This window comes from Calliphora vicina, chromosome 2 (assembly GCF_958450345.1).
Source record: "Calliphora vicina chromosome 2, idCalVici1.1, whole genome shotgun sequence".
In the NCBI taxonomy this organism is placed as follows: domain Eukaryota; kingdom Metazoa; phylum Arthropoda; class Insecta; order Diptera; family Calliphoridae; genus Calliphora; species Calliphora vicina.
In genome coordinates, this window is record NC_088781.1 from 24,542,994 (window position 1) to 24,558,933 (window position 15,940).

General features: G+C 27.4%; 1 protein-coding gene across 6 annotated transcripts in view; it reads right to left on the reverse strand.

The window, feature by feature from the left end:
- Positions 1-205: 205 nt before the first annotated feature.
- The window catches only part of Naprt (nicotinate phosphoribosyltransferase), a 30,589-nt gene continuing 14,854 nt past the window's right edge, over positions 206-15,940 (reverse strand). For 3 of the 6 annotated variants that reach the window (XM_065500836.1, XM_065500835.1, XM_065500834.1), the window contains 10 exons: positions 14,964-15,134; positions 14,674-14,884; positions 14,472-14,599; positions 9,830-9,970; positions 9,589-9,760; positions 8,890-9,300; positions 2,151-2,416; positions 1,884-2,010; positions 1,527-1,815; positions 206-1,374 (listed from right to left, as the gene is read on the reverse strand). In XM_065500836.1, coding sequence (XP_065356908.1) covers positions 1,297-1,374; positions 1,527-1,815; positions 1,884-2,010; positions 2,151-2,416; positions 8,890-9,300; positions 9,589-9,760; positions 9,830-9,970; positions 14,472-14,599; positions 14,674-14,884; positions 14,964-15,134 — 1,994 coding nt within the window. In that variant the 3' untranslated portion in view covers positions 206-1,296. The remainder of the gene's footprint in view (positions 1,375-1,526; positions 1,816-1,883; positions 2,011-2,150; positions 2,417-8,889; positions 9,301-9,588; positions 9,761-9,829; positions 9,971-14,471; positions 14,600-14,673; positions 14,885-14,963; positions 15,135-15,940) is intronic. The other 3 variants (XM_065500837.1, XM_065500839.1, XM_065500838.1) reach the window with 3 other exon arrangements.

The following is a 15,940-nucleotide window of genomic DNA, read 5'->3' on the forward strand; positions in this document are numbered from 1 at the left end:
AGTGGAAAACTTTTATCAATAGTTTATGAAGGTTATTTGAAATGAATTACACAGTTTAAATATTTGAAAAAGTTTCCATTGTTATATCATTTCGATCACTTTAATTTACCGGTGATTTAGGATATTTCAATTCAATCAAAAACAATTAAATATAAAACACTAACAAACCAAGTTCCACAGCAACATCCAATTCAAACTCTTTACATTTCAGGTCTTTTTACAATAAGCATTTTTGTATATTTATTTTTGACTGTTTCTGTTGTATGTTTAATTATATAATTTGTTTTTTTTTTTTATTTTTAATATTATTGTTCTTGTGCAATATACACGTCTACTAAGAAGTAAAAAATAAAATAAAAAAAAAGATTTAAAACAAAAAAAAATTAACAAAGAAACTACAACTAAATTAAAAAAAAGAAATAAACAACCTAAACAAAGAAAAAGAAGGAAATTATGGCGTATATAAATAACTAAAATATTGAAGCCTTTAAAAACGATTACAGTTAAGTATTTTTAATTATAATTAGGATGTACATTGAATTAGAAGTTACAATATTTGTTAGATGTTGTGTATGCTGATGTGTTTGTTTAAGTAAGATTTTGTATTTAAGGCACATTAAATAGTGTGGTATCCTTAATAGTTTAAGCCTTTTTTTCATTCATATAAATATGTATTAATTCGTTTTAAATTTGGTTTTTGTATTTCATTTGTTATATGTTTGTTGTCTTTAATTTTCGTTTCAAATTTGTGCTTTATATATTTTACAAAGTTTATTTTATTGTTTATTTTTTATATTATATTGTAAAATAAGTTTTTTTCATTTTATTTGGTGTCTTTTTGTTTTGTTTTATTTAAGTAATTTGTTTAATTGTGCTTTTGTTTTTCTATATTAATATATTAAGTTTTAACTTAAAACTAAAAAATACGTTATAATTGTTACGTTATTTTGTTGTCTTTAACAAACTATAGTTAGTTAAAAAGAGAACTTTAACAATAATTGGTTTTTTATAAAGTTGACAAAAAAAATACAGAAAAATAATAACTTGTAACAATAATAATAGTTATAATAATAATTTTTTTTAAATAACTTTTGTTAAGATATTGTTTTAGGTAAATATTGCCAAAGAAAATAATAAAATTAATAAAAAAAAAAAATATTACAAGAAAAATCCTTTACATGTCCAGCAAGTTGCTACTCCTTAATTTCAATGAAATTTTAAAAGTAGTTGTTGAAAATATTCCTTACATTTCATTAAGAAATTAAAATTCGTAATTTGTAGGGCTTTTTATATAGATCATGAGAGTTCACCAATGGGAGCATTTTGCAGCCACAGATCATGTATGAAATTATACAAGTTATCGCTGACCGAGACCTGCAACAGAAAAAGAAAATAGTTTATATAAATACATATTAAATAGTTTAACATCTTTTAAGTATAATTTCCAATTGGCATGCAATTAAATTTTGTTTTTTTAAAAAGCATAAAATTCTACTCATGTGCATATAATTTGGAAATACACCTACATTTACCTTGTACGGGGTTGGATTCAAAGTACGTTTATGATCATTTCTCAATGTTTTCAATGACATTTGTACACGTTCTCGCACTTGTTCCAATGTCGGCAATGGTTGGCAGATTTTACCGTTTTGCCAATAGATTTTGTACAACGATTCAACATGGCTTGGAATGACATAAGCACGTTTCGACTCTTGGAAAGGATGACGACAAAGTACTTTTTGTCCCACAGCTGGTGGGGCTTCGGTGACTTTTTGCAATAGATCGATTAAAGCATGACCATCGGCACTGTACAATCTAAAAGTTAAAGTATTTATAAAAAAGAGATTAGAACTATGTTAAAGTCTTGAAATAAATTTAAATACCTGTAGGCATTTTTATGGCCAGGCATGGTAACCTTCTCCACATCTTGACTTAGTTTGATACGGGGCTGGCCATTGATTTCGACCAGTTTGTAAACGCAACCTAAAGCGGGTTGTCTTTGGCAGGTGACTGGAAATTAAAAAAATTGAAATCAAATATTTAAAATAAACACAATTTAAAATACCAATTTCACTAAAGGTCACATCTTTAGATCTTTTTTTTAAATTAAAATTAAATTATTTGTAAAAATTCAATTCTAACCAACTTACCCAAATGTGTACCAATGCCAAAACAATCAATCTTATGACCCTGTTCATTCAAACTCAATATTGTATCTTCATTTATGTCATTAGACGCCACAATGGTGAGCTTATTAAACCAGGATATTTTAAAACGTTCCGCAACACGTTCAAACGTTTCACGAGACAAGCATGATAAATACGCCAAATCGCCAGAATCGATACGTATGCCAACGGCACGATAACCCAAATCATTGAGTCCCAAAGCGACGGCACAGAAATTAAGTAAACCACTCCTAAATTGAAAATTTTATTTAAAAAAAAAAAATGAAAACAATAACAAAAACAAAAGTAATAATTAAAATTTGTATTCAAACATTGTAAGAAATAAAAATACAAGAATTTAAATAAATTAATAATTCTTTTTACTAAATTGCATTGCTAACTGTGTGGGTGTAAGTACTTTTTTGGTTAATAAAATTCTCAACTAGTGGGTGAGAGTTAAACAAATTTTAATAAGTTAATTAAATTATGAAAATTATAAATGAAAATCATTTATTAAAAAAAAACTAGTTTCATTCATGTGCGAACTAGTAAAATAAGCTTTAAACTTGTCAAATAATTAAATAACAAGAATATTTTTGAAGATCAGGTGAAAGGATTTACAAAATTAAAGACCTTATTTCCCAAAAAAAAAACATTTCGGCTATAAGGAGAGCGTCGGTAAAAAATTTAACATATAAATAGTTGAATAAAATATGACTGGGAAGGTTAAAAAGGCAGCCAGTATTAACCCAAATAAGCTGGGTCCATGAATTGGTCCCTTTGTGACACCCTAAGGATCAGGAGATCCTTCACATGTCAGAAATGCGTTCAGTGCCGAACCAACCACAGATGAACGAATCCATCTTCCTAACATCCAGAGTATTGTCACAGTCCCCGATGAGCAGGGCAAAGACAGAGGAGATGTTCAACCGTTGTACACCGAGTTAAATCTAATGTTGGTTATATAAAGCACATTTTATACAGAGTCCATCTTAACGGCCAGAAATGTTTGGTAGTGTCCTCAAAATCTTAAAATTCTAGCCGAATTTTCTAAATCTCTGGTTATTTTTTTTATCGTGACGATATACTGACAGTTTCCATACAAAAATTATATTAATTTTATAACCAGAGATTAAGAAAATGGGGCCTAGTCTTTTAATTCTAATTTTAACCGGTTCATGGTTTCTCTTAGTCTTTAGATCCTTATTGAACAATCAGACCGCTTGTAAACATTAGGAACTATCAGGTTTTCTCTCAATATATATGAACAATCAGACCGCTTGGGAAATATATATGTATGTACGTCACATGTACCGAATGATTTATTTTTCTGTACATTACGAATTAACCAACTAATTATAAAAACCAAGGGAATATTCTAATCTGAAATATTGCTCAAATACAGTTAGTTTAAAAAAGAATATGTTACGTTATATGCAGAATAAATAATTAAAGAAAATCTATGTTAAACTTTTTATTGACGCACTCCTTATATTAAATATTGTATGACAAGCCATTTGCCAGTAAGAGTTCATTAATCTGTAAGCATGTTGTCAGATTTATTGGCACTTAAAACTTAAACAAAGAAATGATTCCCAATAAGCATTTTTACTGGAATTCCAGTTCAAAGCAAGTGTAATTCAAGCCTTGAATTATGTCAAGCAATTGAATTAAAGTTGTATTACACTTTATTTCAATAGCATTCTCCAGTAAAAGGAAAAATAAATTCATGTCATGTGAATTTGGTTTGAAAAACATTTAATTTTTTAAAATATTTTTCAAGTTTAAAACATAAATTACATTTACATTCAAGTTCAGAGCTTCGAATAAATTCAATTTGAGCTTAATTCACTAAAATCTTAATTCGAAATTAAAGAATATCAGACATTTATTCCTTAACTCCATTTCCAGTTTTGTTCAAAGGCTTTATTTAAATAGAATACATTCATTGTTGAATTAATTCATAATAAAATTCATTCAGTCTTTCAATGATGAAATGTTTGTTAATTCAAATCTAATCAAAATTGAATTAAAATATTTTTTCATTCAATTTGTTTTTGTTTTGCTTTTTTTAATCATTTACAGAATGATTTGAAAACAATTATTCAACGACTTTTTGTAATATATTTGAATTGAAGAAACATTTAATCATTCAAAACATTTTTAAGCATTTTTGTAATGGATTTCAGTTAAAGTAAACTTGTATGATTCAATAAGGAATTATTCTGTAAAGAATGAATTCTCAAAGAAATGAATTCAATACGTTTGAAGTACTAAGGAATTATGCCTATGAATTCATAACGGTTAAGAGATACAATTGAATTTGATTTTGAAAATTGAATTAAGAATAAAATAGTTCGAACTCTTATTAAAATTCTAACAGCCTGTTTTTATAAAATGAATGAAATTCTTATTTTATGCAAACATTTTAAAGAATATCGTTAGGATTTATTTAATAAAGTCGAAAATAAATGTCCGATCGTTACAATGATAAATAGAATGGGGTAAACATTTTATAAAAACAGACTGTTAATTTTTCAAAAGTTAGGGATTTAGAAATTTTGAATACCGACAGACATTTTTTTAATTTTAAACACGAAAAAATCATATATTCAAGAAATTATTTCAAGGTTCGAAGGACCAACTTTAAAAATGTTGACAAGTATTCTCCAACAAAAACTACATTGAAAGCATAAAACTCTATAAAATATTCTCTACTAAATAAAAATACTTTTAAAAGTGTAAGGCTGTAAAATTTAGTATTCAAAAAAATCGTTATTTTTTCACTATACATACTACCTAAAAAAACGGCATTAAACATTGTTTTACAAAAGCCATGCAGTGGTATCTCTCGGACCATTTTATGAGAATTTGAAAACAATAAAAGAAATTAATGAATGGATTTTCTGGTAACTAGATTACAGTGAAATGTGCTAGACTTTGCATAAGAAAGAAATTCGATCTATGATATATTTAAATTAGTTTCAACAATTTGTGTTCTTTTTTTGTTTTGTTTGATTATGTATGTATGACAAAACACACTACAAACAAAATTGAATTTTTCAAAATTATTTTTTGTAAATACCATAGACAAAGACAATTTAGCAATAAATACGTTAAAATAAATACACACATATAGTAAAATGATATTGTATATATAAAATGATGTTGTTTTAAATTATGAATTATAATTTGAAATTTATGATTTGTTTAAAATTTTCTATGTATTTCGAATAGGTGTTTTACATACCTCTGCCAAAATAGTGCCGGGAAGTCATTTGTTTTAGATATTTTTTGATTATAGTAAATTTTCTTTTATTATTTTTTTTTGATTGTTTGTTAGACGATGAAGGTTGCATGAGGAGGAGTATTTTTTTTTTCTAACACTGTTTCATTCAGTTTGTTTTTTTTTTAGAATAAAAAATAAATTCAAATTAAAATGATGGTTAAATAGGAAATAAATAAACCAAATATATAAAAAGCCAATAAATAAAGACTTCCAGAAAGTAGAGAAATAATAAACGCAACAAAGCTTAGAATAAGAAATTAAAGATACAAAAGTAAATTATGAAAAATATGTACGTACATATATTTAGTTAGTTGGGGTTAGTGTGAAAGGAAAATGTTTGTTAATAAAGCTTGATTCAAAATAATATCCATTATCTGAAGCTTTAAAGTAATTTCTATAGAAAATATGGTGTTTAACAATATGTTCTGTATAACAGTATTTTCTATAGAAAATCTTGTATATATCAGTATTTTCTGTTTTACACAAGACAACAATATTTTCTATAGAATATGTTGTGTATAACAGTGTTTTCTATAGAAAATCTTGTGTATAACTAACAGTGTTTTCTATGCAAAATCTTGTGTATAAAAAGTTGTGTTTAACAGTTGTTGTGTATAACAGATTTTTGTATAGAAAAAGTTGTGTATAAAAGATTTTTGTATAGAAAATCTCGTGTGTAACAGATTGTCCTACAGAAAATGTTGTGTATAACAGTATAAAAAATCTTGTGTATAACTGTATTTTTTATAGAAAAAGTTGTGTATAACAGTATTTTCTATAGAAAAAGTTGTGTATAACAGTATTTTCTATAGAAAAAGTTGTGTATAACAGTATTTTCTAAAGAAAAAGTTGTGTATAACATTGTTTTCTATGGAAAAAGTTGTGTATAACAGTATTTTCTATAGAAAAGGTTGTGTATAACAGTATTTTCTATAGAAAAGGTTGTGTATAACAGTATTTTCTATAGAAAAGGTTGTGTATAACAGTTTTTTCTATAGAAAAAGTTGTGTATGACAGTTTTTTCTATAGAAAAAGTTGTGTATAACAGTGTTTTCTATAGAAAAAGTTGTGTATAACAGTTTTTTTCTATAGAAAAAGTTGAGTATAACAGTTTTTTCTATAGAAAAAGTTGAGTATAACAGTTTTTTCTATAGAAAAAGTTGTGTATAACAGTTTTTTCTATACAAAATCTTGTGTATAACAGTTTTTTCTATACAAAATCTTGTGTATAACACTATTTTCTATAGAAAAAGTTGTGTATAACAGTGTTTTCTATAGAAAAGGTTGTGTATAACAGTTTTTTCTATAGAAAAAGTTGTGTATGACAGTTTTTTCTATAGAAAAAGTTGTGTATAACAGTTTTTTCTATAGAAAAAGTTGTGTATAACAGTTTTTTCTATAGAAAAAGTTGTGTATAACAGTTTTTTCTATAGAAAAAGTTGTGTATGACAGTTTTTTCTATAGAAAAAGTTGTGTATAACAGTTTTTTCTATAGAAAAAGTTGTGTATAACAGTTTTTTCTATAGAAAAAGTTGTGTATAACAGTTTTTTCTATAGAAAAAGTTGTGTATGACAGTTTTTTCTATAGAAAAAGTTGTGTATAACAGTGTTTTCTATAGAAAAAGTTGTGTATAACAGTTTTTTCTATAGAAAAAGTTGAGTATAACAGTTTTTTCTATAGAAAAAGTTGAGTATAACAGTTTTTTCTATAGAAAAAGTTGTGTATAACAGTTTTTTCTATACAAAATCTTGTGTATAACAGTTTTTTCTATACAAAATCTTGTGTATAACACTATTTTCTATAGAAAAAGTTGTGTATAACAGTGTTTTCTATAGAAAAAGTTGTGTATAACAGTTTTTTCTATCGTTCTAGAAAAAAAGTTGTGTATAACAGTTTTTTCTATAGAAAATCTTGTGTATAACAGTATTGTCTATATTAAATCTTATGTACAACAGTCTTTTCTATGGACAATTTGTTTATAATAGTCCTTTTTATATAAAATAAGGAACTATTTTCACTATCCATTTTTTAGTCTTACTCTCAATCAGTCGGTCATTGGTCAATTGTGCTGTTTCAGTAAGGACAAACAGTAATTGCTGTCAAAATATGGTCTTAAGGAAAGTTACAGGCAATCTTCAAATAACCTCCAAACACTTTATTAATGTTAAAACAAAGGTCATGTTGACGCAATAGTTTCTTCAAGATTTTCATCTGAGGAGTCATCTAAACTTTGATGTCTCGGCTCACCCAAGACATTTCAGGCAGGTCCTACGTATGTATGAGAAGAGCTAACAGAAGTGTATGCACGATATGAACGATATCAATAGAGATGCCGTCAAACCGTACTGTCCATAACTCTACTACACGTCCATTGGATTTATGGACTCATCATGTTGTAGTAGCTTTTTTTTACTACTACTAAAATTATGATTGGCAAACTTCATGTTAAGTTTTTTTTTTAATTAAGATAATGGATATTTTTTGAGTCTATTAGTATGATAAACCAATTAGTTTTATAACTTTTAAATAATTAACAAATAAATAGAAATTAAAATACTGTTTACCTTGTCAAATAAAATTAACAGCAAAAGAAAATAGATATGAATTAAAATTTAATATCAAAACAATTATCACCTCGTTTTGTGTGACTTAGGAGAGCCAATTAGGACTGATAAATATTATTTACCCAATATGTTTTTGTTTTAAAAATTTTGTTTAAATATAAATGTGTATAATACAATATTTAGAAATTTTAAGCCAATGCTATTATTATTAATTCTTCAACAAATAATGAAACTTAAGGAAATTGTTTAAAAGACTGAACGGTAGAAGTTACAGTAGTTTGTATTAAAAGTCCGAAAATTAAACTCCATGCCAGATTTATAAGTAAATCCAAGTATATTTCATTCAATGTATATATTTTTAAAGTTTTCTGATACTCAAAATATCTTTATAATTTGCTGTTTTTTGCAATAAAATAAAAAAATATGTGTATTTGGAAAACTATTTTTACAGTATTTACTTTTCAAGAGTTTACTTTTAAACAATTTCTTACAACGTTTTGTTAAAATAATAAAAAAAAAACTTTAAATTTAGAAAATACATAAAAAAGAACTCACAAAACAACATGACATTTGTTAAGATGAACGAACGAATATACTAAAAGAAAATACAATACAATAAAATTACAAAATCACAAAAGCATGCAAAAGGAATTCCAAGTAGCAAAAATGTACTAGTATGTTTAATATTAATGAATAAACAATTTAACAAATGTTAATTTAGATAATACGAATAGATGGACATTAAAAGAGCAAAGCTTAGAATTAAAAGAAAATCATATGCCAGATTTTAGCTGACAATTAAAATAAAAGGAGCAAGTAATAGAACCAAAGAAAACGAAACTAAAAAAAAAACTTAATTAACAAAATTACCTGAATGACTTCTCGACGTATTTTGGCAGATAAGCTTGGGGCGTTAATAATGAAGACGATGATGATGATAATGAATTTACATCCACTGAATGTTTATTATTCATGGTGGTAGTAGTTGTATTTTTGGTTGTAGTGTTGGCATTGCCGTTGTTCTTATGCGAGCCATTTGTTAAAGCATTCGAAACAGTATGACCATTTACATGTTTTTGTTCTAAACACTTGTTTCCATTTGCCTGTACGGCTGAATGCTGTTGTGTTGATGTTTTTCCATTCATTTGAGAGGATTTTGTAAAACCATTTTCATGCTGCTGTTTATTATTTAATGAAATTTTTGTTTTCATGTCATTCGTTGTGGTTTTAGCATTAATACCTGGCTTTATAGTGTTTATATCTTTAGTTTTGCTTTTAGGGCTGTTAAGAGTTGAGAGTTTTAAATAAAAATATTTGAAAAATTTCAACAAAAATACAAATTAATCATTCAATTTAAGCTAAACACTGATGGGACAGGACATGTGTCTTTTTTTTAAAAAAAAAATGTTACAAGAACAATCTTCTAGGTATTAAAACTAGTACAACACTAGGTTAGAGTGCAATTATTAGTTTTAGGTTCTGTTCAAAATTAGTATGATTAAATAGAGAGAAATGGCTAAATAAAATAAGTTGTATTGTTCCGAGAGAATTTGCCTAAAAGCGAAATACCTCTTAACATCATACGTATCGACTAAAGCCATGAAACCATCGGGAAATGCTATGGCGTATGAGACCATGGCTGCCAATTCGCCCTCTGAAGACTCTTCCATCGAAACGTCCAACACCGATGCCAGAGATTGACGATGTTTAACAGAATATTCCAGTAAATCGCCGGTAACACCTTTGCAATGGAAAATTTAAAATAATTAAGTACATTTATTTTGAATTTAAATAACAGTTATATACTGACCTGTAGTTTTATGTTTTAAAAGTCGTGTTTTTAATTCACCTATTCCCGAAAATGAAGTTATGTAGGCATGAGCATGCGTTCCTTTGACAGGAATATTAAACAGTTTGCCGGCTAACACATTTGAAGTACCATCGAAACCGCCTTTAAACGAGAGCAAATATATATTTTATTGAAGTGAAAATAATTAACAGAATTATTGGTGAAATTTGGTAAAAACAAAGTTTCCTATTTTATCCTGTGTATGATATATTGTGTTATACCCAAAGTATTACATAGTAGATGCTGTCACTTGACTTCTTTTTGCACTAAACAAAGATTTATCGGCTTTGCTTCACCATAATAGGGGGCAGTATCTACATTTTTTAGCATTAAACGATGCATTTACCTTTACAAAACAGTAATCGCCCTATAACTCAATTTCAGATTTTTTGTTGCTTAACTGGTTTTTGAAATAAACGATTTAATTGTGTTGCTCTTTTTTATTGAATCATAAGAACCTTTGATAGGCACCACCTCCAAGTTTATAAGCTGATCCCAAATTTGGACAGATATTTTAAATTGATGTTTATATATGGGGGATTTCATGTCAAGTGAACCAACTTTTGAAATCGATGTCTTCCGATCGGGATGAAATTTGCACCAAGGTTAGCTCTATTGGATAGTAACTCAGACACAATTTTTCAACAACATCGGTCGAGAACTCTTTGAGTTATAGGGGGTAAAATTTTGACAATTTGGTCAAACAGGGGTTTTTTCTTATCCATGTAACTTATTACCTATTGTTCTTAGCAAAATGTGTTCCAAATAGTATAGATAGCTATTTCTTCGATCTTTCGAAAAAAAAAAAAAATTAAAAAATTGTATGTCTTGCGTTACAAAACATTTATTTTGATAGATATCCCACTCGCATCCCACTAAGGGACTAAAAATATCTTAAAGGAATGGACCTAGGCTTTCTTTTGAGCAAAAAAAAAAATTAAAAAAGGGCCCATAGTGGAAAAAAATTTTGATTTTGCAAAAAAAAATTAAAAAATTGTATGTCTTGCGTTACAAAATATTTATTTTGATAGATATCCTACTCGCATCCCACTAAGGGATTAAAAATATCTTAAAGGAATGGACCTAAGCTTTCTTTTGAATACAAAAAAAAATTTTAAAAAAAGGGCCCATTTGGAAAAAAAATCGTATTTGCAAAAAAAAAAGTCAAAAATTGTAAGTCTTGAGTTAAAAAATATTTATTTTGATAGATATCCCACTCGCATCCCACTAAGCGACCAAAAGGGTCTTCAAGGATAATATCTAAGCTTTTGTTTGACCTAAAAAAAAAGATTAAAAAAGGGTCCATTTTGAAAAAAAAAAGTCAATAAAGTTTTTGATTTTGCAAAAAAAGTCAAAAATTTTATGTTTTGAGTTACAAAATATTTATTTTGATAGATATCCCACTCGCATCCCACTAAGCGACCAAGTAGGTGTTCAAGGAAAATATCTAAACTTTATTTTAAGAAAAAATAAAAAAAAATAGCGTATTTTAAAAAAAAGTCAAAAAAGTTTTTGATTTCGGAAAAAAAATATTAAAAATTTTTTATTTTTTTTTTTAAATATTTTTTTTCGAAAGATCGAAGAAATAGCTATCTATACTATTTGGAACACATTTTGCTAAGAACAATAGGTAATAAGTTACATGGATAAGAAAAAACCCCTGTTTGACCAAATTGTCAAAATTTTACCCCCTATAACTCAGAGAGTTCTCGACCGATGTTGTTGAAAAATTGTGTCTGAGTTACTATCCAATAGAGCTAACCTTGGTGAAAATTTCATCCCGATCGGAAGACATCGATTTCAAAAGTTGGTTCACTTGACATGAAATCCCCCATATGTATAAATATTTTCTGTATAAACTCATTTTACAATACTAATTGTTTGCAATTTATATTTTTATTAATAAATGGAACTTAAACTGTTAAGTTCCACTTATTCGTGTCAAACCTATTGTGTTTACACTCTTCATAACATAATGCAGTGTCAATTAAAAACATATCCATTACCGGTAATGGGCGAGTAATTAAAGGAAATAAAAGAAAAAAACATTCTTAACGCAGAAAAAGAAAAACGGAAATTCCACAACAATTTGTTTATTTTTTTGTTTTTATTCCAAAAAAAAAGAACATAAATAATGTGTAACAATATGAATTTTTAACGAATAATTTACGACGTGTTAGTTCAAAGCGAAAACATTTGCGCAACCATTAAAATAAATACAAGGAATATAAAGAAAACAATAACAATAATATTATCCTGGTACCAAATGGTACTAATACAAACAGCCACAACAAAAAGGTAAAACTTTTTTAAAGTAACCTAAACAAAAAAGATTTTTACACATTGAAATACATACGTTTATGATACATGGGATATACTTGCCAATGTGTTTTATTAGTTTTTTGTATGAAAGTAAAAAAAGTTTTTTTAAGCAACCACCCGCTGTTGTTTGTTTTCAACAAAAGTTGAAGTATTTAAACAGCGGAAAAACAGGTGTTATGAAGGAGAGACATACATATCTATAACTATTTCGAAAAAAAAGGAAACATTTGAAACAGTTTGCTAGACAAGTCTTATTCATCATCATCATCATCGAATATTACAAGAATGTGCATAAAAATTTAAGAATATTGCCAATGAATTTCAACATTTGATAATAAATTGCTGAAGCTACATATGATATTGCATGTGTACTTGCCGTTAGTTGTTGCGCCCCCTTCCACCAGCTAAATTGTTTTTGGTAGCAAAACTAAACTAAGCTGTTAACATTAACAAAGGTAGTATGTACATAAATCAATGAAGCACTTTCCTTTACCATTTTTTTTCTTTTTGTTTTTTTTTTAAGGTGATACATTTTGAAGGGAAATGTGTTTTGTGTTTTGCCTTTTTTCTGTATTTTGGCAATTTTAATTGATTATAGTAAATAAAATGAGCATGCCACCACGTAGGTCTTTATTATTATTATTTTTTTTTGGCAATAAAATGTTATATCCTTTTTTTCACACTCAGTCCTTTTCAAAGTCTGTATCACCAAACCAATAAATAATCATGACCTTATTTGTCAATCATAAATAATGACAGTTCAATCATATATATATATGTATTATGGCTTTAAATGGCTGGTTTCACTTAAGGTCTACCAACAAAAATTTCGTTTTAATTGTAAAGGGTAGTAATGGAAAGTGTTTAGGTTATATTTTTATAGATTTTTATGAAAATCTGTATTCAAAAATTATGTTTTCATAATTTGGATATGCTGGTCACGAAAGAGTTTCCGACATATCGCTTTAGTCAGATGACTAGGCTGACTCCACTTTATATTTTTTTTGGTCATGCTATATGTAGTGCTGAGAGAAATCAATTGGTTACTTTATGCATCCCATGTAATCGAGCGTGAAAACAATTGTCACTTAAGTGTCCCTAAGAGCTAGTTTCTTACTTGTCAGTTAAACTCAGCTTAACACGCTGTTATATTAATCCTGAAACATATTTTGCCGGAATTTAACCAATGATTGTGTTTCTCACTAGTGGATTAATTTTGTTAGCATTGCCATACTTTTCAGTCAAATCACATGTTTATTCTTCAAATTTTTTCATATAAATATGGCAATACTATACATTTTATAAGAAAAAGCAACCGCGTTACATAACTTTTTTTTGTAAATTTTAACTTTCTAAAAGAAAAAGCGACATAAAAGTATATAAAATGTATATTAAAAATTATATTGATGTTAATAAAGCAAATAAAAACAAAGAGCTGCTGTGCTGAATTGTTTATTTTATTTTCCATCTGTTTGTGCTTTGGCATTTTATACTTAGGTTTAACTCACCAATGATGCTCAGTTAAACCTAGATTATATAGCATATAAACAATAAGTGAGAAACACAATTTTTAGTTTAATTTAGGTTTAAGCGAAGAATGTAGATTATCTCTATCCCAGAAACTAGCTCTAAGTAATCTAGAGTGTAGTAACTTTAAACGTTTATTTTGCACTTTTTAATGATTAATTCGTACAAACGATTTTATACAAATTGTGTTGATATAATTCTCATGCAGTTTTTTTCCATTTTGCTTAAGTTATTGGTATCCTATTTAACGTAGCGTGAAGCAAATTGTCTCTAAGTAAACTAGAGTGTAGTCCCTTTAAAAGTTTATTTTGTACTGCACGTTAGAAAGTAGTTATTTTACCCAAAAAGTAATGTATTGGAGAGTTGTCGCATATAGGTTTGTTTACAAGCAATCGGTTATTAAACTATCTATGAGATGTACTATGTAACTAAATATTTCAGGTCAATTAGCACCCGTAAATGTTAAAATAACTTGTTAGATAGCTGATCAAATAACCAGTTAGATAGCTAGCAAGGTAACTGACTCCATTGTAAGCGGTACGTGAATCAAAATGGCCAATTAACCCCCCATTATAATGAAAATTTTTAAAAATAGTTTTATGTGGAATGTGGTAGCGGCCTTAAAATATATTGAAAACTTGTGTTTCCTAAGATAAAAGGGTTTTTAATACAGTTCCTAGAGTGAGATAATTTTGACGCAATATCTTTATATGATATTGATTTAATAGCTTATACAAAAAATCAAAGTACTTACCAACATAAGAATATTTCGATGCGGATAGACCACCATCAGGACCCTGAGCTCGCCGTAAACCGAATTCTAAAAGTTTTACATGTTTGCCAGCAACCATGCGATAGCGAGCAGCATTTGTGGCCATTAAACTAAAAACAAAGGAAATCATTAAATTATGTATTAATAACTTTATTATTCCATTTCTTTAGCCATTTCAACTAACCTTGCATAATTCACTAATGTCAATAGTGTGGTCTCTAACAATTGTACTATTATTAAGGGTCCCTCAACTTTAATAATAGGCACCCGGGGAAATGCTACAGTGCCCTCATCAATGGCATACAGTGTAACCTCTTTTGCCGTCAAATTGCCCAAATAATCAAAGAAATCAGATTCTGTACCTTCGGGCAATGTTTGACGTAAATATTCGATATCTTTGAAAGTAAAAAAATATGTGTATATTTAAATATGTGTAATGTATTTAGTTTACAATTAATTCTCTTAAATACTTACCACTTTCACTGTAATGAAAACTATCCAAAAATTTCATACATTCATCGAGGCCAGCAAATATGGTAAATTCACCATGGAATGGATTTGTGCGAAAGAATAAATCAAATACTGCATGGTCGTCTGTTTTACCAGATTTCCAATAGGCATATGCCATGGTTATTTGATATAAATCTGAAAATTGAAAAATAAAATGTATTAAACATTCAGTATTATTTTAGAACTCTAATGATTTTAGAAGATTAAAATATTTAAATTATTATTTATGTTTTTAGAGTTGTGTCTGCTTAAAATTAAAAAAAAAACAAGTAAGAGAGCTATATTCGGCTGTACCAAATTATAATTAAAAATATTTTTTTTTTAAATATTTTTATTTAAACAAAATCAAAATTTTTTTTTAATGTTTTAAAATTTTTTTTTTCCAACTTGTTTTTAATTTTTTTTAAAAAAAGTTTTTTCAAAATTTTTTTTTTAATTTTTTTTGGAAAAAGAGTTTATGACAAATGAATTTCCCAAAAAATATTTAAAAAATTCCAAAATTGGAAATTTTAGAATTTTTTCTCATTGCGATCACATTTGGTCCGAGGCTGGTAAAAGGCTTCATGGCATATTAAAAATATACCAAGGTATAGAAAACTATATTCCGTTTGGAATTCCCTGATTTGGGATTTTAGAACAATTAGGCTGAATCCGAAATTTCAACATGAATTGTGGTAAATTTGGAAGGACATCTATTAAAAATAATAAAAATATTGTACATTTTTTATTTTTTTTCCAGGGGCTAAGATTTGAATGTGAGTTTTTGACTATAAATCTATAACTACAAACATTTCTGCAATATTCTTTAAGTCACTTTAAAGTCACCTATTTTTGGACTTGTACAAAATATTGATTTTAAAGAGAGTAATTTTATCTAAAAAGGGACCTATCACTTTTGATCACTAAGCTAACGTTAGCCATGTTATCCTAAATTCAGTGCT